Below are 25877 nucleotides of genomic sequence, written 5' to 3' on the forward strand. Positions count from 1 at the left end.
TTGTTGTTGTTGTTGTTGTTGTTGTTGTTGTTGTTGTTGTTGTTGTTTAGCCTTTCTGAGGCTATTGCATGGTTAAATCAATTAATTTTTCGCTTCACGGAAGGGAATCTCAGAGCTCATCATTACATTAAATACAGGAGTCCTCTGCATTTTCATGTAAGTGCACATGGGAAATGTAGTTCACTCACAGTTCCCATATACTGTACATACAGTATAGGAAGCACTACAAATATATATAATGGGAGACAGAAAGTAGTGTATCCATATGGAACTCCATCTCTTATAGCTGATTTAGAAAATTGATTTCCGTGGCCTGAATTAACCTCAACAGATGTTTCCTGACGGCTCGTATTTATGAGATTAAACTGATTGGTTATGATTGACCCACATTTGTGGTACAAGTCGCTATCACTCCGCTGAGTTGCGACTCGCTCTCACAGATGGAAACCTTGAAATGTTTCTCAGCACGATAGTTTTGCCAGATTGAGCAGTGAGTGTGACTAAACTGAGCTTTCAGCAGCACTGAGCTCACTGTTCAGCAGATCGTAACGGACCTTTGTCGTACAGACTCGCCTTTTGTTAAAACTATTTATTGCAAAATAGAGTGAACAGACGATGTAAGATTACTGTGGGTTTTAGTGGAACAAACAAACAATTTGGCAGGTAAACAGGTAAGAAACAGTTGGGTGCAGTAAATCATCCGGAGCCTCAAGCCCTGCCAGAAAGCAGCTCACAGATCTTGTGTAATTTATTCTGTGAATAATAGAGTCTAAAAACAGTAGCTCTAACACAAACATGAATTTTCTTATCCCTAAATAATCTGTGCTTTGTCCTTGTTGTTCTGTTTGTATACGTGTTGCTGCTTTTCCACCGAATGAACCGAAATAATCTTTGGTGGAAAATGTTCTGTCAGCTGTTTTTATTCTTTATAATCTTGGGAATGTTTGTTTTTAGCCGTGTGATAGTCTGGCGACCTGTCCAGGGTGTACCCTGCCTACGGCCAATGTCAGCTGTGATCGGCTCCAGCCCTCCCATAACCCTGAATAGGATAAGCAGTTACAGATAATGGATGTTTGTTTTTTCTAAAGGTGTACAGTTTCAATAGCCAGTGATAGAAAAAGAACAGAAATTAAAATTATGTTCTGACCGGCTTTAAATAATCCAAGAAATGAATCCCTTAAAATGTTCAACAGGATTCCAAGTCAGAGTAGGTAATCAGCATACTCGTCTGTGATCTCATTAGGTGTCGTCTAAACTACTGAAACTCTCATTAAGACTTTGGTAGAGGATCTCGTAAGTTTTTAGTCATGCTTATAAAATCAAAATGAGCTAAAAAAACAGACTTCATTCGGAGTCATGAGCTTGTTTGAACAAGTTGGGAGTTGAACCTGAATTTTCAGCTGAAGGCCAAGACCTCCTCACTCACTGTTCTATTTTCGTGTCAACCCACTGTTTCCAGACCTGTCTCCTCTCTGTAATCCTTTGAGGTGAGGAAATGTATTTCTCTAAGGCTTTGTGCTCATTTCAGGAAACTTTTTGGGAGAGCAGCCTGACAGGTCTCCATGAACAATGCAAAGAGAAAGGATACAGGGTGTATCACTGTGTGTCTGCACGTCTTTAAAAAAATATCAGAATTTATCTCATTTTAAAGGTGCTAAATTTAAAATTCAGGCGCAGACGCAGGTGCGTCTACGAGACCGGTCTCTAGAGAGAGCTCCAGCCAGCTCACCTTAGAGCGGGTTCTGTCAGCGTGCCTTGCCGGGTGGCTGGCTGACAATCCCCACGATAAATCCCTCGCCAATACACTGGACTGACCGACCAACCCTCGCCATGACTTGGCCAAAAATACACCCATTCATATCAGCACACTTAACTTCCTCAAAGTGCTGAGACACACAATATTTGGTCACTAGGAGCAGTTCTGACAGTGGAAACATTGTTCAATATTTGAATCACTTGGAGCAAAAATCTAGAGCAGCTAACATGGAGAGGCTCATAATGTGTCTTGACTACTGACTACTGAGTGCATGTCTGGGAAAATGAATCATTCAACATTAAAGGTTAATACACCAGGAACAGCTTAACAGGTAATGCAAACACTTTGATGATCTATAAATCGTTTGAGTCATTTATCAAGTATAACTGTTATGTTTCCGGCTTCTTTTATATATATCATTGAGAGTCTTTGGGACTGTCGGTCACATAAAACATTTTCAGTGGCTCACCAGTGTTTAAGAGCAGTTGTTATCCAAACATCAGCTATGCTTTTAAAGAAGCTCTGCAGACTCTCACAGCTGGTATGATGGATTTGTTTTCACGAGGAGACATCTTCCTGAATCCTATGTAATGTACTTTTTGTTATTACTTCATAACACAAGCAGCAGAAAGAGTTCCTGCTGGTCTGATACACGTGGTCAGACTCTTCACACTGATCTGTGCTTTGGGCCACTGCGATGCAGTTTAACACATCAGTGTATGCTGGAGGGATTACTTGATGCATCCTGGATGTGTGTTGGATCATTAGTATGCTCAGGCAGGATCAGTCAGTCAGGCTTATGCACTCAGATTTCACTCGGCGCGTGTCTCGCTGCGCCGCGAATCAACTGCTGTCAGAGTTGCATCATTAAGATGTTCTTCCTGCTCCGCAGATCAAGTTGCTTTGAAAGATCAGCAGCGGTGCAAAGTTTCCCAAAGACATTCATCACTATATAAACATAGAGCGTAGGGATCCTTTATTTCCATTTTCCCCCCATTGTAGCTATCAGACAGAATGGAAACAACAGTCAGTCAGGGAGAGAGAAAGCGAGAGAGCTGCAAACCGGTGCAGACAGCTGTTTCTACACACCTCCCCCTGCTGATTTTGAGTGATTATTGTGAGTGCTCTGATTAATTAATGTAATTGTAATAAAAAAAAAACATTCGCCAGTCTGGCGAGGAAAAACTGGCATGGACATTTTCAAAAGTGTCCCTTGACCTCTGACCTCAAGATATGTGAATGAAAATGGGTTCTATGGGTACCCACGAGTCTCCCCTTTACAGACATGCCCACTTTATGATAATCACATGCAGTTTGGGGCAAGTCATAGTCAAGTCAGCACTCTGACACACTGACAGATGTTGTTGCCTGTTGGGTTGCAGTTTACCATGTTATGATTTGAGCATATTTTTTATGCTAAATGCAGTACCTGTGAGGGTTATTTGTCATTGTCTTGTGTTGTTAATTGATTACCAATAATAAATATATACATACATTTGCATAAAGCGGCATATTTGCCCACTCCTATGTTAATAACAGTATTAAATAATTGACAAATCTCCCTCTAAGGTACATTTTGAACACACAAAAAAGGTGATTAATTTGCGATTAATCGCGATTAACAATGGACAATCATACAATCAATCACGATTAAATATTTGAATCGATTGACAGTCCTAATAAAGACGTAACCTTTAAACAGTGTCAAGCAGACACATGTGGCTGGCCCTATTCATTTGTCTCTACACATCATGAGTAACGAGTAATTCATAAAAGCTATAAGAATAAAATGTTATCAAAAACAGAGGTCTAGACTTGGTTACAATTATCTTCTTTCCGGAGTGTCAGTTTGAAGAATGTGCTGACCTTTTTAAATAAAGCATCATAGCCTGGAGATCGTGGCCGTGAAGCAGCACACCGGAAAAACAATATCAGCTCTGTCTATCATTACTACACTCTGCTGCATGAGGATGAACTGAACCTCCGTAACTTCGTCTGCTATGTTCATATGTGACGTGACACAACATGCAACATGAGCAGTGTTCAGGAGTTTTAGAGGTAGCGTTACTGAAGTGGCTGATGGCTGAGGGGAATCCCTGATGATGGATGGCTGCAGCGGGGCTCGGGAGTCGGGCAGGGAGAGGACAGAGGAGAAGACATATAATTAGAGGGAGGAAAGGTTGCGGAAGGAGAGGAAGATATAGAAGGTGAGGAGGAGGAGGAGGAGGAGGGGAAGACGAGGGAGGATGGTAACAAAAGAAATGACTTGTCAAAAAGTTGTAATGAGTGATACAAAGAAAGGTAAGGCAGCTAATGGGTCCAATTAAAGTTTAATCATTCCTAGTGAAGGTCTCAAACTGAGGATAATGTGTCGTCTGGACTTTGGCACAGCCCATGTGCCCTTCCCTTTTCATTTTGGAAGAAGCTACGGTTCATCTACAAACTCTCATTTATAACAAGTTATGCCCATTTAAGAAGACAAAAGTATTGGCAGTTTGACACAGTCGATATCCAATCTCTCCGCTGTTCTGCCGAGGGAGAGAAGCAATGGAGGAAATGTCAGGAGAGCTGAGGTATGAGAGGCACAGATTACAGACACAGGGCCTTGCTTTTTCTAGAAAGAGACGTGTCTTGGATTATTGAGCAGCTCCCAGATGTGATTGAGATACAGTCACTGGAACCACATTCAGAGCTGGTCAGAGACACAAGTTCTCACTAGAGCTGTCAAAGATAATAACGCGTTAACGCAAATTCATTTTAACACCACTATTTTCTTTAACGCATTCATGCAATCGATCTTTCGGTGGTTGTAGCGGGCTCAGTTTTAAAGCTAGAGTGAGGATACTGGCATCTTATGTGTCATACTAGCCTGTCGTGAAGGAGGCTAAATAACGATCCAAACGTACGCTAAATTTTGTTCCATATTCCAGATAAAATCTGTACATATCTGGATAAATCTGACCAACAGGACACACACACACACAGAAATCTGAGAGAGAGCTGGCTGGAGAAAAGGAAGTGAGTGAAAGAAGTGCCAAAGGACCAGATAAATCAGCTTCAATCTTCTTAATGTAGCTTTAGGGATCAGGGGTCTGGAGCTGCCACTTTATCCCCTCTGTGTGTCCGCCTCCATTCAGCCCCGAGCTGTCTGACCCAGACCGTTCATCACACAGCTCTGATAATGTCAGAAGAATCTTTGACAATAGTCCTGATCAAAAGCTCGAGTAGGACAATTCAAAGGGAGTGCAATAGTCTGTCCGCTCACCTCTTCTGTCTTCCATCACTGATCTGCAGCAGTGTCTCAAACACATATCAGGGTCCACATTTCTACTGCTAACGACACATTGGGATTTATGCAATACTGAAGTAAGATGTTTAAATATATAGGACCTGCTCTTATGTTTCAGTCTGTATTCTGAAACTTTAAAGTACCTCATATCCATCTGAGTGGTGGAGTTTCTCTGCTCATTTACCAGCAGGAGATCACAAAGTCATCTCGTAACAGCAGAAAGAAAAGAGAGCAGAGGAAGGAGCCAGAATAGATTTTTTTTGGGGGGGGGAGCAATTAGCGTGAGCAGAAGAAGACAGGGGATGTAATTCATCACTTACCACTTGCCAAGCGATGCACTTTAATTTGCATTTAAATCTGTCTACAGATGGAGAGGATCTTCTTCTTTTAAGGATTCTTTGTAAGTTAGCACGGTGGAGGGAGACTGATAGTGAGTGGTTCTGTAGTTTTTTTGGCTCGCTCTGTTCACTGCCAGTTTGTTAGTTAGTTTATTAGTGTTATTATTGCAGAGCCTATATACTAATCTGCCATCTGATTAATGTGTCGCACTCTCTGGTGATGCTGCCATTACTGCAGCGGCAGAGAGATTCAGGTTTACTGGCTCTACAAAGCAGATGGCTGAACTGATCTTGCTCAGTAATCGCCTCTGATGAATTACTGTGGCTTTTGTGAATGTGAATGTTACTCAAACATTAGTCTGAAATTAGTTAAAGGCGTACAATTTTGGAGAATAAAACACTTTTGGCCGACATTGACAGGATGGATGTGAAAGTGCCGTGAGTTTGAAAAGTAACTTACAGCCTCCGACACGTTCTCATCCCACCTCGTCACATACTGACGCTATATCTTACCCCTCGGTGTCACTTTTGCTCGCAGTAAAGAGCTTAATGTCGTGAATTAAACACAAACACTTGCTCAGGATTAGGCAACAAAACAACTATAGTTAGGTTTAGGAAAGAACAACATGGTTGGGCTTAAAATGACTACGTTTTTACAGTGAAAATGTGACTTGACGTTGTGAACACGGGAAATGAATGATAAGCTGATTGTAAAGTGAAAGTGAAAAGCATCATACGGGACATGAACAGTGGTCTCCTGTATGAAAGCCTTGTGTTTGTTGGACCCGTCCACCTCCTCTCCAGCCCGCCCGGTGTGCCTCTTTCGCTTTTTAAACTACGTCACCACAGCACTTTCCCTGTGCGTTTACTGTTGCTGTGGATGGGTTTACATTGTAGTTAATGGAACACCTGCTGTGTCTCTTACCGGTGCTGAAGGGTGCCTCGTGCGGCGGTGTCGAATGCCAACGGTCGTATTTGTGGGAATTTGTTTTCAGACTAAAATGTGCTGCAAATGATTTAAAATCATCTAACTTCCAAGCCGTGATTTCTTGCTCTGTAATCAGATGAAATCCAAAATGAGTTTCAAAATTGGAATTATTTTCTTTACTTTCAGTCAGTTGAAGCATTTGGATTTTATGGAGATCTGAAAATGAGTTAATGAAGTGCCATCTAGGCTTTTCTTAAATTAAATGAATTTATGTTTATGCATCTTCTGGTGTTGTTCTATTTTTTTCTTATTGTCAACAAATTCTTGGGCTGTCCCCTCTTAGTCGATTATGCATTTTCTCATGCTGAATGACTTATTTCCAAGAAACTTATGAGCACATCTCTGGTAAACACAAGATTTAAAGTGGTGCTGTAGTGTAATTCTTTTTGGAGAAATTCAGTTTTACAGATCTGTCGCTCTTTCATGAACACCTCTGCACCTAATGACATTGATGCTATTGATGATGTTGATGACAATGATATTGATGATGATGATGAGGATGTTGTTGAGGTTGATTAGGATATTCATGATGATGATGACATTGATGACTTGGTTGATGTTGTTAATGATGATAATGACAACAAAAAAACACCTATATACACCCTGTGCATTGCGTCTGTGCACCTGTGTCCAATCGGACTTGGCACTTACTCGCGTTGTTCCCTCCTATATAGATCCTTGCTTCTGTTGTAGGAATTCTCAGATGTACGTCGCTTTGGACCAAGGCTAAATTAAATTGTAAAATTAACAAATCAATCAGTCGTCAAAATCGTATAGGTGTTAGTCGACTCAGGTTTCTTTGCTCGAGGACAGCCCTAACAAATTCCATGAAAATCCCCAAACCAACAATATGTTAGTCATTCCCTCAGTTTTTTCCAATTTCCCTACACTGTTTGTAGCCCTACGCCCATCTGTTCCTACTGAAAGATATCTTTAAAAATTGGACATTAATGTTTAATTTTTTTTAATAATGCTCCTTAAGTTCCTAAAACATCTGGGCACTGTAGTCTTTTGCAAACATTACTTAACCATTTGGTGAGTGAGTATTTACAGAAGCAGGACGGTGTGTGTGGGATTGAGTCCAAATATACTAGTGTGTGTGCGTTCGTAGTGATGAAGATGTCACCCAGTGCAACAGAGTGGCTGTCGCTCGTAAATCCTTCCCATATGTCAAGTGAGATGCCAGCACAGTAATGGCAGCTTGTTCACTTCTACTTACTTCCATGGATTAGTCCGTAGAGTCACTATGAAACCACAGAAACTTTTCTCTACACACTACCTCCTGCCTGGTTCTGGGGAACCCTCAGTCACAATCAGGTGTGTGTGTGTTCTCTGCTGCAGCGAGAATCATTGTGGACATGTAGGGTTTATAATTGGGAGGTGGCATTTCACTGCACACGCAGCATTGATTAGAGCGTTAATCGTAAACATCATTTCCACCGGTTGTTCTTTAATTGCCCAGAATGCAGCGCTGCGGTGTCGCCTCTGATGTGACACAGAGATTGATCACAAAAAATGAACTGCTTGTGACTCAGGACGAGGCCCATCTACTCTCAAATAGAAGAATAATGAGGGAGAGGAGGGGAAGCATGGAAAAGCAGAATAATGAGAACAGAGAGAGGGGAGGAAAGACGTCAGTGGTGTGGTTGTTAGTGTTTTGTGCTGAATGATACGGACTATTTTTTTTTGTTGGTCCCTAAAATTATCAAAGAGAACATAAGTGAGGGAAGGAGTTCATTTTCCCGAAATATTGATTGATCCGTCATGAACCATTACAATAATAAACATATTCTTAGGGAGACTAATACAGCATATTGGCATTCCCTAACTGGCTCCTCTGTAATTAACAGTGTGGTTTTGAACAAGGCTCACAGGGTCATAAAACTTAATCAGCGTGTTATTGGAGTCAGAATCAAAGTTCCATTCATTTGCCAAATACAGCAGGTGCAAATAATGTGCCTTGATTAACTGGTGCTGACACACAGCAGTGCTTTAACAAACTACAGGACTGATAGAATAGTGCAGGCCAACATATAATCTGGATGTCACACAGAAAGGATACGCCACGGTGCGTTTCCATCTGTATGTTTTTATTCGCATTTTTAATTTGCGTATAAATCGACTTAAAGGGCAGGTTCATTATTTATTTTTGTTGAGGTTTTTATATCATCCTTTATCTTCACAGTGATGTCCCCTATGTATTCAAATCCAAACATTCACAAAGTCTAACTACTCATTCACATTTGCTTAGAAATAGTTTGAACAAAAACACAACTCGCACATTCACTGAACATAGTTTTGAGACAGCTGTCTGTTACTGTACACAAAAAAACACTCAAACCTTTTTCAAAATTTGAAGTATATGATAACATAATGCTTATCTCGACCACTCTGAAGTCAGAATGCTGTTTCTCATCAAGTGATACGAGCAAAAGAAGACAAATGTGTGTTGTGTTCGTGTGTCTGCTGTGTACGTTTCAAAGCCATGTGTGCTCTCAAGCTGACTCAAATCCGACTGAAACTGAGATAAACCGAGCTGAGCTCACAATAAACTAAGCTCTATGGTTGTCAAACACTGCATAAAGTCCATAGGAAGCAGATTATTGACTCTTTTTCATACCTTTTTGTAATGCAAACAACTGGAACAAACAGCTTGAAATCTGTCTTAAAATCTGACTCTGATCCCTGAGGCTTCAGCTCAGCCTGACAGCACGAATAACAAGTGTTTGCTGTTGCGGCAGTGTGTGTTTTCACTGCTATGGCGCTTGTTAGATTAGATTAGATTGATTACAACTGTAAATAAAAATTTTTATTATGTGTCCCTTTGCATTTGCAAACAAACGGCCCTTCACATTATTATGAATTGTGTCACTGTAGAAGCTGATAAAGGTAGAGGTTTATGTGGAGAATGAATGAATTAGCAGTGACAGATATGGTGTTGGGTCACTTTCAGGTCGTTGGAAAACACCCAAGAAACTGAACCGTAAGAGAATGTGAATGTCTTTAATCTCCAGTTTGCATTGGCTGCTGCTCCCAGAGAACATAGAAATGATTGTGAGGTTCGGTTGGCTGACCAGATTAAAGTGGGAATAGAACAAAAAGACAAAGTAACATTTGAGGACTTTAAAAAAAAAAAAAAAAAAATGCTAAACACTACATCGAGTCCAAATGCCAGACGAAGTCATTTACAAGACCAGTGACTCTGTGCTGTTTTGTAAAGGGGGAGTGGCGAGCCCGCCCTCTGTGACCAATTCATTACAGTTATGGTGACAGGTAAAGTTAATAGAGTCAGTGTAAAGCACTAAGATGACCGAACTAACTGCCATTATTTTCTTTTCGAAGGTATTCGAAATTTCGCGGCGCGGCGCAGCAGGCTTACAAGTTCTTCCGTCTGTCTGTCTCCAACTCCCCCGTTTCAGAGCCCAGTACAGTGCCGCTGCTGCACCACTGTACACACACGTACTTCTACACACAACAAACAGCGATATCTGTCTGAGAATAACTAATAATAATCAATGCTGAATATGAATATTAATGTTGTTGGGTTATTCCTCATTTCATGGGCTATTTGGGAATTTATACTTTTATATAATGAAGCCTTCGAATACTGATTTGAAGGTCGATTACCATGGCAATGGTCGAAGCTTTGAAGCTTCGAAGCATTCAAGTATAGAAAGTCCCCATATTTTGCAGACGTGCACGCCTCTATCAGAGAGACTATGTACAAAATACGTCAATCATTATTGATACCACTGAGATAAATTCAAGCGAGGCTGACGTACACATCAAGTACGTAGGAAAAGAGCAATTTGAGGTTGAGATGGTGCTTCATCCTCATTCAGCACAGACAAGGGTCCCTGATACACCTCAGAGGGTTGATCTCGAGGTTAAAGCTCCAATACATCAGCTCATTATAGGAGACAGGAGGTACGATCCAAGGTGCTGTTTAGTATGGATATCATTATACTCTTTTCTACCGCTGCCTCCAGGCTCAGCCCTTTGATAGAATGTGAAATTACATAAGAAAGCCTCTTCGATTACAAATTAAAAAGTCTTGAATTTGTCAATGAGCAGAGAATGATTTATTAGTAATAATAGTTATATCTGCCCGACCTGAGAGAGCCACAATTTAAAACAAAAAACCTTCCGTCTGTTACATTACCTCTCTCTCTTACCTTTGACCTTTGTCCTATGAACCTGTGCATGAGTCAGTGTCTGCCTGGTCCGCCCTTACCGCCTTGCTCAGTCCTCCCCGCCATGCCTCTGTGTTCGCTCCGATCCCCGCAGGTCGGCGACCAGATCTTGGAGGTGAACGGCCGCAGCTTCCTGGGCATCCCGCACGACGAAGCCGTCAGGGTCCTGAAGTCGTCACGGCACCTGATGATGACGGTGAAAGACGTGGGCCGCCTGCCGCACGCCAGGACAGTGGTGGGGGAGACCAAGTGGATCGCCAGCTCGCAGATCGGAGAGAGCTCCGCCAACAGCAGCATGGCAGGGTGAGTTTTTATTGGGCCCAAAAAAATCTGGTCCAAGCCCACTCATAAATAAAGTCCCGTTACTCTGACTTGCTAATGCTATTTTTTTACAGATTAATTACTAAAGTATCAACAACAAAGTATGATAATAATGTGAGAAATCAACACATCAAGTGAAAAAATGCTGCTTCTCAACACTTACACTGCACTTTAATAACAGCATAGCCGTAAAAAGTAATGAACAGAAATACAACACAGAGTGGCAGTGAAAATGAAATGGATTCCTTTTTTCCCCAAAGTGCTCTAATGTAGTAACCTGACCCGCCAGATGGTTTGTTTACACAGAGCCCTCTGAGAAGCAGTCATTTGAAACCGTTTGGAAAAGGGCAGGCACTTTTCAAAAAATACTTGACAGGTGATTGGATGAACCATTTGTCGATCAAACTCTTACCGAAAGCCGGACGGGGAGAGCAAAAACATCTTTTCCATCTTTGAAAAGCCTTCAGTGTTGGGATGTTAATAATTAACCGTTAAACCATTAACTAAGAATTAAGAATTTTTACAGATTAATGCGATCAGTTAAACGGTTAAAAGAAATATTAAAAATAAAAGCAGCTTGTCAATTAAAGGAGAATAGCAGGTCCACCTTAACAGACCACCTTAAATGAGCCTTAGTCGGTGTTGTTACTAACTTCAGGGCTTACATTATATTACCTCTGGCTTGGCTAATCTAATTTGACTTGTTCAACCACCAAACTCACTGTACACTTTCATGAAATCACAGAAGATTGTATCCCTTATTATAGTAATCTAACAACATTTAAACTATGATAGCTTCAGTGTAACTGGTACAAGAAAGACGCTTGGGACTTCACAGAGATAATGAAAAAAAAAATTCCTCTCAATCTTCGACTAAATTAGTTGCCACAGTCTTTAACCGGCTAATGTGATCAGGCGTCTCTCAGATGGCAGAACTCTCATTCACTCCTTTTCGCAGAAATAAATGTGCAATATGCAGCTCTGTTGGAAAAATGCCAGAGCTCCTCTCAAAATGCCTCACCTGAGCAACTCATCTGCAGCTCATGACCTGGAATAGATGTGATCCCCCAACAACCAAATTAAAGTCTGATGTAAATGCCAGACTCATTTTCTCATCGACTCAATAACACACAACCCCGACAGCCCCGACAACTCCACACTTGTAATTCCTCTTTGATTCTCCAAAACAAGCGGGGCTATAAAGGGTATTTAACATTTACATCAACAATGAATTTCTGGGTGAATCCCCCCCTGAGATGTGCTGTCATGTTTATTCCAGTGTTTCTTGCAGAGGCAACACAGTAGAGACAGATGGTTGTTCTCTCTTTCTATTTAATTGTTTCACTCTGGCATCTCTCTGCAAGAACATTAAGACATGGTAGATATACAATTTTTTTTGTTAAATTTGGGACTTACAATGCCAGTCCAAATTTAAATAAATACATAAATGTCATAAATAAATGTAAATAATTTCCACAGAGCATTGAATTGTGATTTGACATTTTTAATAATCTAAAAGGAAAAATTTGATTCTGCACCAGGATGCAGATAAAAAGTTGGTGCTGCCCTAAAATGATGTTTAACTAACCTTACCATTTTGCATATTTACTGTAAACTTACATGAATCAATCTTTAGTTTTATTTTTTATCTGCGCCGGTGACAGCCGTGGCAGGAGACATTATGTTTTCGGGTTGTCTGTCCATCCATCCGTCCCATTCTTGTGAACGTGACAGCTCAGGAACGCCTTGAGGGGATTTTTTTGCACAAATGTTCTGCAGGGGTGTTTAAGCATTCATAAGAACCCACAAAATCAGTTTTTATAAATTTCAGTACAATATTTTTGGACGAAAATCTGTGCTTGGTGTAAAACGGCTTTTAGGGTGATGGTGTCCTGTGTAGATCTATTTGGCCTATAAGTAAATTGCAGTGGGTCCAGTGAATCAGGGAAAGAGGAGGTGATGAAGATTTTGACTAACTGCACGAAGTAGTTCATGATCGTGGAGTTGTGTGTTACTGGGTCGCAGTAATTCAGGCAGAGGGCTTTGGTCTGTTTTGGTCTTCTTAAAACACGTGGGGACTTTACACTGGAGCAGTGACATGTTGAAAATGTCTGTGAAGTGCTGCACACGGTGTTTCATATGGTATCTTTTCCTTAAAGACTACCAATTATGTGGCAGTACAAAGAGAGCAGCCAGGGAGGAGACATTTGAGGGAATAAACAGCTGAGTTGGTCTCAAAAGTCAACTGGGCTAATTGAATTTGAATCCCAAAACAGGTCTCCACGCTGAGTTTGAGGTTCCATTGCAGGTGGGACTGCAGTATTTTTCTGACTCTGCTTTAATTATGCATTTTGTGTTGTTTCTGGCCCCAAAGGCAGCGCGTTGAGTTGTCGCGTTTACTCATGGATTTAAAGCCTATTACTTCGTGGGCAGTTGAGGATGTAAAGACATCTACCCAAGTCATTTCACCGGTACAGGAATATGGGGGAAACACTTTTATGTTTTCAGAGAGAGCATGTCGGTGTGTGTTTGTGACATGCATTTCAATGTCTGTGCTGTGTGGAAGTCATTTAATGTTTCCTGTAAAAAAACAAAAAAAAACTTTTTGTGCTGCAGTTTGTGCCACATCTCTAAGAAAACATGAAAGCCATGACAAAGATTAAAATATGTGTGGTGCTGCATTGACTGAATCAGCCTGTGATAAATGAGAAATGTATTCAAAAAGATGAAAAGCTGTCAGTCAAGATATTTCAAATCCTCTTTACCGTAGCTCCAAAATATGTATGTTTGTTTGTTTGTGTGTGTGTGTGTGTGTGTGTTTGAGAGAGAGAGGACAGTAGCAAGCAGTAGAAGTATGCGTAGTACACAGTATATCTTTGGTCTTTACCCTTTACATTTTGGGGTGGTTCTCCAAGTAAAAACAACACAGGATCCATTGAGATAGCAATTTCCATTATTTGTTCAATCTCCATTCTCATATCTTGCCAAAATCCCTGCAGAGCTGGACAGTCTCAGAAGATATCGGAATGATCTCCAGTCATCCCACATCTACTCCAACAGAAAGCTGATATTTTGTCAAACGTTGAATTTATCAATGGAGTTCTGAAAAATCTAATTTTGATCCTCCAATCAAATTAATTCCATAGATGACTGTTAATACAAATATGTGTGTAATAGCCCGCGGCAAGTGACGTAGCACAACGAGCGACACGCAGAGCAGGTGACGTAGTATATCGAGTGACCATTAATGAAAGTTACATGGAATTATAACGTTGTGGAAAATGACATGGTATCATAACGAGCTGGGCGGAAGGGGTGGTGGACCCCTTCCGCCCCCCAGGAGGCCGCTGTTCGTGTCCCATGTGAAACTAAAAATCAACATTCACTTATTTTTGTTGCCTAAACCTAACAAAGTTTTGTTGTGTTTTGTTTTGTTTCAGTGTCGTGGTCATTTTAAACCAAACCATGATGTTTTTTCACGAAACCTAACCAAGTAGTTTTGTTGCATTTGTAAATTTACAACGTTAACCATGTGTTTAAAACTGTTTAAAAACTGCGACCATAATCCGGGATAAAAAAATGTTTCCCTTGAAATGTAATGGAAAATGCAGTTTAGTTGTATGGGCATGTAATTGGGAGGAGACAGGGTTGGTGTGCATATGTGTGAGGACTCAAATGTCCCTCGGTAATTAATTTTTCCTCTTCATCTGTTTCTCTGCAGCTTCTCGGTGGACAAAGGAGCCTCTGCAGCAGGAAAGGTGAGATTTAAAAGAAGTCATTTCCACTTTGTGTGTCTGTGTGTGTGTGTTTGCACACTAAACACAGGACTATCTGTGTGTTTGTGTGTTGTGTGTTTCTCCTGGGACATGACCATCTATCTATCCATCTATCTGATAATCTATTTGTCTGTCAGACCGTCTGTTAACTCCACCACTGGCCTGGAAAATGGAATTGAAGAGTGACAACGGGTCACCGGTGTCACTGTTTTGTCATTGATTGGGAATGACCGAGCCGTACCTGTCGAGTCTCACCTTTTACCTGTCTGAGACGCATTTTAAAGTCTTGGCTAAGAAAAGCTATCCACTTCTTATAAGACATCCTTGGGCTGAGAGCAGCACAGTTCAGAAGTCGGCTAAACAGACCACTTGACTGATCTAAATCAGAGTTAAATTGACTTTTGGTTTGTTTTCTATTCACAGTGCACAAATTTAAGAGGACCAAATACAAAAATAAATGTTGCTGAGAGGCGTGTATGAAGGAGTCCTTTTTTTCTCAAGAGCTGCCAGTTCTATACAGGGAATTGCAGACTTTGATGCTGTCAAAGTGTTTTCACTTTTTGATTGGCACTGATTGACTGCGCATGTATCCCTTCTCCTCTAGATTATGACTTTATAAACGTCATTGTTTTGCAGACTTTATTTAGCATATTCTGTATGTTCTCTTCGGCCCAGATGTCAAGCAAACATCGGACTTCTGCAGAAGTCCAGGTCAGTCCTCTCCCACTCATGTTAACCTGTTGTTTACCTGTGTCCATCTCAACAAATGCCCGCACAGGCAGCCTGCGTTTTGGTTCACTTGGAAAAGGTCCGAGACCACCTCTCGCCAGTGGTGTCGGTCCAGTTGCTTTGGTCAGCACCTGCATACAATTACTGCGTTCACAACCACCCAAACGAACTGCACCAGAGTTTGATTAAAACAGAATAAATGTTGGGTTGTGAAAGCGCCATTACCAAGTTGACATTATATACTATCTTGACATTGTGAAAAGGCTTGCATCAGCAAAAACACCCCATCAGCAAAAACAGGCCTTGTGTTATTACCCTATACCATGAAACTGTCTTTAACTCACTCACCATACAGTGTTCTTCTACTATCTTTACTGTTGACTTTGGCTGTGACTTTGCAAAGCAAGAGAGAGAGAGAGAGAGAGAGTGTGTTGGAATGGAGAAATAAGAGGAGGGAAGTTGGAGGAGACAGCAGCTGACGGCAGAGAAAGAAAGGAGGCGAGTGAGAGGGGAGGAAGGTTGAGAGGGAGAGCTCGCTTTTCATTATGGAAACTCAGTCTTCTCCTGACAGAGTGGGGAGGCAATGTACTGTAACAACACCGTAAGAGAGAACAGAGACACAGAGACGTGGATGTGGGAGGTATTATGGGAGGAAGAGGAACATATTTTCTCCAGACTTGGGTGCAAAGAGGGTTTAAAAGTAATTTATAGACTTTGTTTTAACCTTTTAGCCATGCAACACACAACTGTGTGCCCTTTTCAGATGAAAAACTAAGATGGATTGGATAAAGCTGGGGCACTGCTGACTTATCAGCAGCTCTGAGATAAAAGGCTCTAAACAATCTGCAGGATATTTTAATAGATGTTGCAGTATTTCCACTATATGCAGGCGGCCAAATCTACTCAAAACCAACAAATCAACAAAGTAATTTGTGCCTCCCGACATTGTGTTTAATGTCTCGTTAAGTTTAGGTACTGCTTGGCAAAGGGCATAGACTGTATATATAGATGGACGAAGTGTCTCCACTTCCTCCCACTGTACAGAAGTGAAGCCAAAATGTCCGGTTACGGGAAATTGTCAATTTTGTGCATTACGACATCCTGCTTCTTCCATCTTTGTGAATGAAAAAGGACAATAATTATTTGCACAACTGCAAGAGGAGAACATAAGAATAGGTCATTTCAAAGCAGTTGAACCAATAACTAATGCCGTAATTTTTCTGGTGAGGACAGTCTCCACAAATCCCTCTACTGTATCGACATTAACACGTCAGTCAAAGCATTACAGCTACGACAGCATAATGAATATCCTGATCTGTGGATTTCATGCCTGTAATACCAGCAGCATTACAGACTCTGTGTGGTGGTTGTGTGTGAAAAAGGTATTTTCTGCTCCTCAGCAGCCTCCAGCAGTCAGCCTGGAGAATTTATGACCACTTGGTTTCTTTCATCCTCTCGAAGGATTTACAGGAAACCTTGCCTTCCTATCCAGTCTCTTATGTGTGCAGAGAAATAACTCCTTCTGATGAAAAACTGGGGTGGGACTGTGGCCTGGACTAGATGACAATGTTAGAAATCTCTAAGCATACTAAAGACTGTCTGGCAAAGAGGGGCCAGAAATACTGCTATATTTTCTCCCTTGAAAAGTTGTCCTGGTGCAAAACTCAGCAACGTTTTTAAAACTTCCCGGTAACACTTTATAATAACCGTCATTTATAAATGGTAAATTGATAGTTAATTAAACTTAGTTAATAGTTATTTTACTGTTAACGAACAATGAAATGATAATCATGATGTTTAATAATTATTTGTAATGCTTTCATTACTGTTATTTTATCAATAGTTTGTGGAATATGAAACAATTAATTTATAAATTATATATTGTATCATAGCTGGTAAGAGACGATAACAATTATATTCTGATTACATTAGTAAAGTATTTATTATCAGTTTATTGTTGCACACATTATAATATTTTATATACTATATTAAGTATTTGTTTATGATTACCAAATGATTTGTAAACCTTTAAGAAATTGTTGTAAAACATCTATAAATATTAAATATATATATATATATATATTTATATATATATATATATATATATATATATAGTATATAATGTTATAATGTGTAACAATAAACTTTAAAATGAATGTAATTAAATAAATAATTAATTCAATAATTAAGATAAAACTGCTGCAATATAAATTATAGCATTACTAATAATTAGAAAATATCATTAATTATAATTTCATTGTTTGTTAACAGTAAAACCATTTATAAATTATGGTTATTATGAAGTGTTACCAGCTTGCCTTCTTGGGAGCGTAATGCGTGGGACATGTACCATTTTTGTGGAAATGTTTGTTGTGGCATTTCTGCTTAATTCCATCGTTCACTGTAAAATCAGGGTGACGTGGTCACAAGTTCAATCCGAGCCTTTTGATGTTGCGGTTTTATGACTGCTGTCTTTATCTCACACGTTTCACATGTGCCCTCTCAGTGTCTGGGCATCACTGCCAAACACGATTACAATGAGAACTAGGAATTTTCATTTATGAATCTGTTTGGATATTTTCCTCAATATCCCCAAACGTCATGACATTTCTGAATTGCGATAAAGCAAAACAACCCCATCCATCCTTCTGTTAGTCTAATATGAAAAAATAAACAAAACACATGCAGGCGGATGCGGTTTAAGCACGTCCTTATTTCCCAGCTGAGGGGATCAGTAACCTTTGTTATCTGTTCTATCCACTCAGGTTTAAAAGCAAACCCTCACATAAAGTCTCATCAGGTGTGAGACATTACTCTGACAGTTCTTTTAAAAATCCCTCAATGAGGGGAGAGCAGAGATTAAGCTAATTCTGAGATTCAAAAGAAATCATTATCATCAGCTTCAAAGCTCAAACAGTATTTGCTAGATGTGTTTCCTCAAAGAAAAATCATGACAATACTAATGGTTACCTCGCTCCACTACCCAGCCCTTATTTCCCTTATTTACAGCAGAGCCGGGCGGTGCAGGTAATAGAACAGAGAGGCCCGTATTGCCAAGACAATTAATGTGAACAATACATGATCTGCCCCTGGACTACACAAATTCTGGCAATTCAGCTTTCCCCTTTTTAAAGAGATATTTATACTCCAGCAGGAAAGGTTATAATGCCCTGAAGCAGGTCTTTAAAATAATTGAGAACACCTTTGTCTGCCACATGTTATCAGTCCAGTGTTAGAGACAGTAGAGTTCTGAAAGGTGTCGCTCGTAGTGATGGAGCTACAGACAATTATCACCCCTTTTCTTCATAGTTTTGGTTTTTGGAACCACAACTTTTTTTGTACTGAGCTAATAGAAGAGTGAATATTGGATTTAGATTCGCCAAGTGGCCAGAAACAGGACTGTAAATGATATTGTTGCTCAGTATCTGCCCTTTACAGACATGCCCACTTTATGATAATCACTTGCAGTTTTGAGGCAAGTCAAGTCAGCACACTGACACACTGACAGCTGTTGTTGTCTGTTGGGCTTGAGTTTGCCATGTTGTGATTTGAGTATATTGTTTTATGTTAAATGCAGTACCTGTGAGGGTTTCTGGACAATATTTGTCATCGTTTTGTGTTGATAATTGATTTCCAATAATAAATATATACATACATTTGCATAAAGCAAGCATATTTTCCCACTCCCATGTTGATAAGAGTATTAAATACTTGACAAATCTCCCTTTAAGGTACATTTTGATTAGATAAAAAAATTTATGTTTTGTAAAGCGATTAACTATGGACAATTATGCAATGAATTGTGATTAAATATTTTAATCAATTGACAGCCCTAAAACCAATATGTCTACACATTGGGATGCAGTATGAACGCTTCTTCCTGCACCGGCACCGAGGTAAATCATTCACAATTAGTGCATATGAAAGTAATTTATAAGAGATATTTACTCAATGTTTTCTGATATTCTTAGCGAGGATTGATTCAAAAACGATCTTCATTAGTTAGTCAGTAAATTAAGTTAGTTACCTAGTAAGAAAGTTATATAGTTAGTAAATGATTAAATTAGAGACTGTCCTTCACACAAATAAAGTGCGTAGGTTAGTCAGTTAGTTAGTAAGAAAAGTAGTGAAAGTTAGTATGTTATAACGTTACTGTTTGCAATGTGGATTGTTAACCATATCTCATAACGTTAATCAACAACAAAACAAGTGAAAACAGACATTAAAAGCTCTTACTGACACATAACAACAAATGTGTGAACAAACATTCTTCATCCTCATCCTCATTTGTACAGCAGATTGTTTGTCAGTAACACAGCGGCGTCCGGTCCTCCTCTCTCCATGTGTAGCGGTGTCAATATCTTTAAACCAGCAGTTTGTACCTGCTCCTGTCCTCTACGACCCCTCCACAGTACGTGCGCTCCTCCTTGGTCATTGCAGTGATGTTGATCCTGACCGTTATTACAAGGTGTCAACACTATGATATTGTTGGTCTTGTGTCATGCTGTTTGCCCCATGCTGTGCGTCCGTTTCAAACCTGCGTCCTATAGACTGACCTTGATGAAACACTGTAATAATGTTGTTTGATCTTCCGGATGAAACAATCTTAAGCGGTGGGAATCATTGTGTGTCTATTGCTGTATTTTCAATGTCAAGGACTTTTTGCTCAGCGTCAATTGTGCCTCTGCATTCATAGCCTCTATTTCCTTAATCAGCTTCTTACTCTGACCAATTGGGTCCAACATGAACACTATTATCTCCATCCGTTCATTCTCCTCTGCTCATCCGGGGCCGGGTATTCCAGACGTCTCCCTCTTGGGGGACCCTGAGGCCTTCCCAGGCCGGAAAAGATAAATAATCTATCCAGCGTATTCTTGGTCTACCCCGGGGCCTCTAACTAGCATCCTGATCAGATGTCTGAACCACCTCAGCTGGACCCTTTTGACACAAAGGAGCAGCAGCTCTACTCCGAGCTCCCTCCGGATGTCTGAGCTCCTCACCCTATCTCTAAGGCTGAGCCCAGCCGCCCTACGAAGAAAGCTTATTTCGGCCGCTTTTATTTCATTCTTTCGGTCACTACCCAAAGCTCATGACCATAGGTGAGGGTCAGAATGTAGATGGACCGGTAAATCGAAAGCTTTGCCTTCCGGCTCAGCTCCCTCTTCACCACAATAGTCCGGTACAGCACTCGCATAACTGCTGATGCCGCAGCGAACCATTTTATCCTCACTCTTGATGAACAAGACCCCGAGATAGATGAACTCTCTCGCTTGGGGCAGTGACTCGCTCCCAACCTGGAGGGCGTAATCCACCGTTTTCCGGCAGAGAACCATGGCCTCAGACTTGAGGGTACTGACTCTCATCCCAACCGCTTCACACTCGGCTGCAAACCGCCCCAGTACATCTCCAGCCTTTTATCCTTTCATACCAGCAACTACAGCACTAGATCTACAAATAAGATTCTGTTAAATATCCCCAAAGTGTGCTCAGAGCTTGGTAAAACTCTTTTAATGCACCCTGGGCATGGACGGAGCTGCAAAATATTATAACCTTAGACATACTCCCTTCTTTGAATACCTTTTAAAGGTCTTTTACAAACTGCTCTGAAGGAAACATGTTGCTGTTTTACATAATTCTTGACTCAGGTTGAATATTTTATGGATATCGCTGGTCCCTCTCTTCTTTTACTATTTTCCCTTGTGTTGCCTTTATGTATTGTATGTGTTTTAACACAGTCTGGTCGCACAAAAAGACGTATGAATGACACAATAATTCGCAAGACAATTTAGCGTGCAAAAAGAATACGATTCTTGCTTTTGGCGTATCATTTGTACACATTTGTAGTCTGTACTGAGTCCAATGTAAACACAAACGCTTAAATATGCTACGCTCAGAGCTAGTGAAGTAGAATAAAAAATGAGAAAGACTGCCTATGGCGGGCGGGTGGGGAAATGGATGCAGACGTTAACGTAGTTTTTGCTGTATGACGTAAAAATGACGCGTGAAAAGCCTAAAATGCGTCCTCATGACACACAGCATGTCCTTGTAGTGTCGTGCTATTTATACGCCTTCCCCTGAGATCGGGTTGTTTAACATGTGAAATTGTTTTTATGAGAAACTGATCATGCTGCCGTCTTGACCGGGACTCCCTGAAAGAAGAGATCTTGCATCTCAATGGGACCTTCCTGGCTAAATAATCAAAAATCAGGAAGACACAGCTGTCAATCAAATCTGATCAAACCTCAAATATTAAGGCTATAGCTACTGCCCATGTTTATGGAAAGAGATGTTCAACAAACCCGTAATGTTCAGGTGTCCACATACTTTTGGATATTTTTTGCAGTGAAGTTTTCACGTTCTTTATAATAAAAGCACAAAGCCTTGCCGTAGCCATCGGCCTACGCTACAGCAGCTCTAGAAATCCCTAAGAATCTTCAAAGAACGCACCTTTACGCCGAAGGCATAAAGGTGCAGGAAATGTTGAATAAAAGACCACATTTTTTATTATTAGAGTCAAAGTGTACCAGCTCAGAATAAGCCAAGACAACTAAAGTACATGTAGGTTGACTGGCTGCTGCTCTGTGCCTGTGTTCAATTGTGTAAGTACGAAAGTGTCTGTGTGTGAGAGAGACACACACACACACACACACACACACACACACACTTAGAGAGAGAGAGGGCTTTAAGGGGGAAAAGATTTGTAGCAGCAGAGCTTTAGGGCCAGGCAGCAAGGACAGAGGTGATAATTCACAGCCCTGCTGCTCCTCCACGTGAGCCACAGAGCCTCTCTTAGAGCCGACCCCCACTGCTAACCTCACACTGTGTCAACACTTCCTCAGCATAAATATTAATCTCTCTTAGAATGATCCGTCGCTGATTGTGCCACTTAAACAAGCAAAGAGATCTGTGTTCATCTCATAAATTTCTGCATCCCGTTGTCATCGCTCCCTCAGCTGGTGCCTGTAGATTCAGCACATCGCAGCGGCTGGTCATATCGTCTGTCCCTCCAAACAACCCCCCCCCACCTCCCGCCGCTCTCCCTCCCTCCATCCATCCTGTAATTGCAGCCTAAAGGCCAAACCAGACCGATAAGCTAATTAATTAAGGATAGGTCACAAAGCAATTCTCAATCATTAATTCTGCTCTGACCCAATTTGGACCCTGATGTAGAGCAAATTAATGTTGTTTGAGAGACAACAAAATGTATTAAAGCAAATAACAACGGGTAAATATAGCTTCTTTTTTTCCCAGTCAAACCTAATTTGCTTATTACCAGCTGCAATAGCAACTCTGGTATTGTTTTCACCTTGTGAGTCTGTGTGTGAGTCATCATGGCAAAATGTGGTCTTGGAGACATCTACTGTAGCGGGAACTACTGTACCACAGAAGCGCTTTTGAGCATGTTATACTGTATGTCTGACAGATTTTGTGACAATGATAGCATCACAACTGTGCAAGATGCAGGCTTGAAACTTTACAGATGTGTAGTTGAGATCAAAATGAAGGCCGAGTTTGAAGATGGGTGCGGTCCAAGCAAGGGCACTGGCACTAGGGGGGTAGGAAGTAGGGAAGGGGCCATTGGTCCCCCCCCACTCTCTCACATGTTTGATGCAGAAGTGTGTGACTGTGTGCGACTGTGTGCGGCTGCAATGATGTCACATAGGTTTCCACAGTCATGTGACACGGGCCAGCTAAATATGTCAGGACTGTTTTGGCACAAACATTATATAAAAGTAGTGCAAACGTTTGGAAGTGATGCATCCACCCAGGTTTGTGTCTATATCATTTTATCATCAATATTTCTTTTAAAGGAATAGATACCAAATGAGTAGCTTGTCAGTATCGAAGTATTGATCCCACAGTATTGATCCGCCCATCCCTAACACACACACACACACTCACAAGGTGAAAACAATACCAGCGTCGCAGCTGGTAACAACATCAATGTGTTTTAGTAGGAGTACACATGCAGTACAACCAAACTGAAAAGCTTGAAATGCTGACACTTGAAGGCATTCAAAGATAAACTCTTTAAATTCAACAACTGCTGGTGCTCAAAACTGAAATCTATCGAGCTGAACCTGAAGATGTTCCGCTTTTATCAACAAGATAAATCCCTAAACTCAAAAAAAACTGATGTTTCGCAAAGCTATCTGGCAAACAAGACAAATTTAATTCTCGGGTTTCCGCTGTTTTTCAGTAGCAAGGTACTTTTGAACACTGCATATCCACCTGCATACACAATTCATGATGGATTTTACAAAACAGCATGGGCAACAAACAGCAAAAATAAAGTTGGATTCCCACTGCTTGAAAAGAAAAGCAAGGTTGAGGCTGAATTAAAGGAAACAGATATTTGGTGAATAATGGCTGAATGAAATCCACTGGCCTGAATGTAATGATAAACACGCTCAGGTAGGATGTAAATTGTGCCCCATGACTCCAAATCCAGCTCACGAAATTAGTATTTACTGTAGCCCAAGGCTGCAAAGAATTTCATTCAGGTTTGGAAAAAAAAACATACTGTGTCACAGAGGTGGGTATTACAAATGTATCTGTGAGTCAGGATAAAATAAGGCAGTTTAGTCAGAGGTGGTTCTGTCTTACACTAGTAATGATTATACTTCACACCGAGGCCCACTGTGTTTTGTTTGTTTTGTTTATTAGCTATCTACACAATATAAATCTGCCTGCGTTCTCTTTACACAAGAAAGAAACGGTTCATCTGGGAGGTTTTGTGTATCTAACGTGGCAGCTTTCTTGCCATTGTGACATCCTGTCATTCAACCTCTTTTTTCTTATTGATCACTTGCAAATTAAGATCATCAAACCAGACAGGGAAGCTCTCCATAACAATCTGCTTTATTTAACCTACACATACGTTTCTCTCTGGTTCTCTAGTTTCTCTCTATTTTTCAGTTTTTCCATTTTCTCTTACAAATAATTGTAATTTACCATTAATGGTTAAAGGAAGAGTGTGCAGCATTTAGGGGGATCTATTGGCAGAAATGGAATACAATACTAATAAGTATGATTTCTTTAGTGTATAATCACCTGATAATAAGAATTGTGTTTTCGTTACCTTATAATGAGCCGTTTATATCTACAGTACATACGGAGTGGGGTCCTCTTCATGGAGCCGGCCACCATGTTCGTACAGTAGCCCAGAATGGACAAACCAAACACTAGCTCTAGATAAGGCCATTCACATTATGGGAGATAATTGGTCAGACTACAAAGGTTTGAATGCATTTAACATAAATGTCAGTATATGGGTGCTCTACAGTTTTAGCGTCGGCCGATTTGACCAAGGAGATGAGAGTGACGTCCGTCTTGACTGCACGTTACGATACAATAACGTTTCCTGTCCATGACAGAGATAGCATGCAGCTTTAACCATGATGTCTAGCTCTGCTTTTCCTAGCAATGTGTGAAACCCAAAGTGTTCCCATACTGGATGTTTAACGTTTGAATTTAAAATGTGAGAGTGCAGGTCGTATCCACGCTGACTCTCCGCCGTTTTCTGCTTTGTTGTTTCGGCTCGCTGCGGCTTTGTTTTGTTTTGTTTTTTGACGGATACGGAACGGAAATGACGTCACGTTACTCAGACTACAACAATAAAAGCGGTTACTTCCTTCTACCTCCGCATAGACTCAAATGAAGCCAATATATTGATTCTGGCATTAAAAAATAAAATTAAAAATCATAGAAAAGACCTTACATAGGTTAATTGATTTTTTTCCCCTACCCCTAGTACATAACATGGGTGCATTCAAAGATTGTAGATTCTCTACATTGTACAGACATGCAAGAAAATCAGCTGATGGCACTTGTCTTTTATTTGCATGTATTTATAAGGAGAAGAGGATGTTCATTGTGAAGAAAGCTAGTTTTACTATGAAACAAAGTTTGCATAGAGGAGTGATACGAAAATATGGGAAATAGGATAATTTTAAGTAGGTATGTCAGATTTTACTGTAGCATGGAAAGCATACACAATTCATTTTACTGTAGCATGGAAAGCTGGCAATTAGTCAAGAGCAAGCCAAAGAAAGACACAGATCCCAAACACAAAGACAAAGTTGACAATGTTGAGATTTTAAAAAAATTGCTCAATTATAACCAGGTGTACTGTACAGTATATTGCATTCTTTCAACCTGGAAAAACAAACCTGCAACATTTCGGTAACACAGTAACCATGACATGCTGCAGTATGTGTTTGTGCTGCTTTTCTGCTGACAGACTGGTGAGGGAATTGATGTGCTTAAATAAAGTAAGATATCAGGCAGCCTGTTACATAATACTGTATCGAGATTATAGATATATCCAGGTTTCAACTCTGCCAGCCATATGGTGGAACTGTTGCAGTGATGCTTGTCAGATTGTGATTTCAAAACCAACAGATCCTGTCCGTCAGACCTCTCCTCCTCACTGACACACACCGATACTTCCAAGACGACTGCTGCAACAATCTAAAGCCTGCAGC

General features: G+C 40.6%; 1 protein-coding gene across 5 annotated transcripts in view; it reads left to right on the top strand.

Moving 5' to 3' along the window:
- whrna (whirlin a) overlaps positions 1–25877 on the top strand; it is a 150884-nt gene that overhangs the window by 91779 nt on the left and 33228 nt on the right. For all 5 annotated transcript variants that reach the window (XM_037752962.1, XM_037752960.1, XM_037752961.1 and 2 more), the window contains exons 6-7: positions 10659–10867; positions 14607–14643. In XM_037752962.1, the coding sequence (XP_037608890.1) occupies positions 10659–10867; positions 14607–14643 (246 nt within the window). The remainder of the gene's footprint in view (positions 1–10658; positions 10868–14606; positions 14644–25877) is intronic.

This window comes from Sebastes umbrosus, chromosome 19 (genome assembly GCF_015220745.1).
Source record: "Sebastes umbrosus isolate fSebUmb1 chromosome 19, fSebUmb1.pri, whole genome shotgun sequence".
NCBI classification, from domain to species: domain Eukaryota; kingdom Metazoa; phylum Chordata; class Actinopteri; order Perciformes; family Sebastidae; genus Sebastes; species Sebastes umbrosus.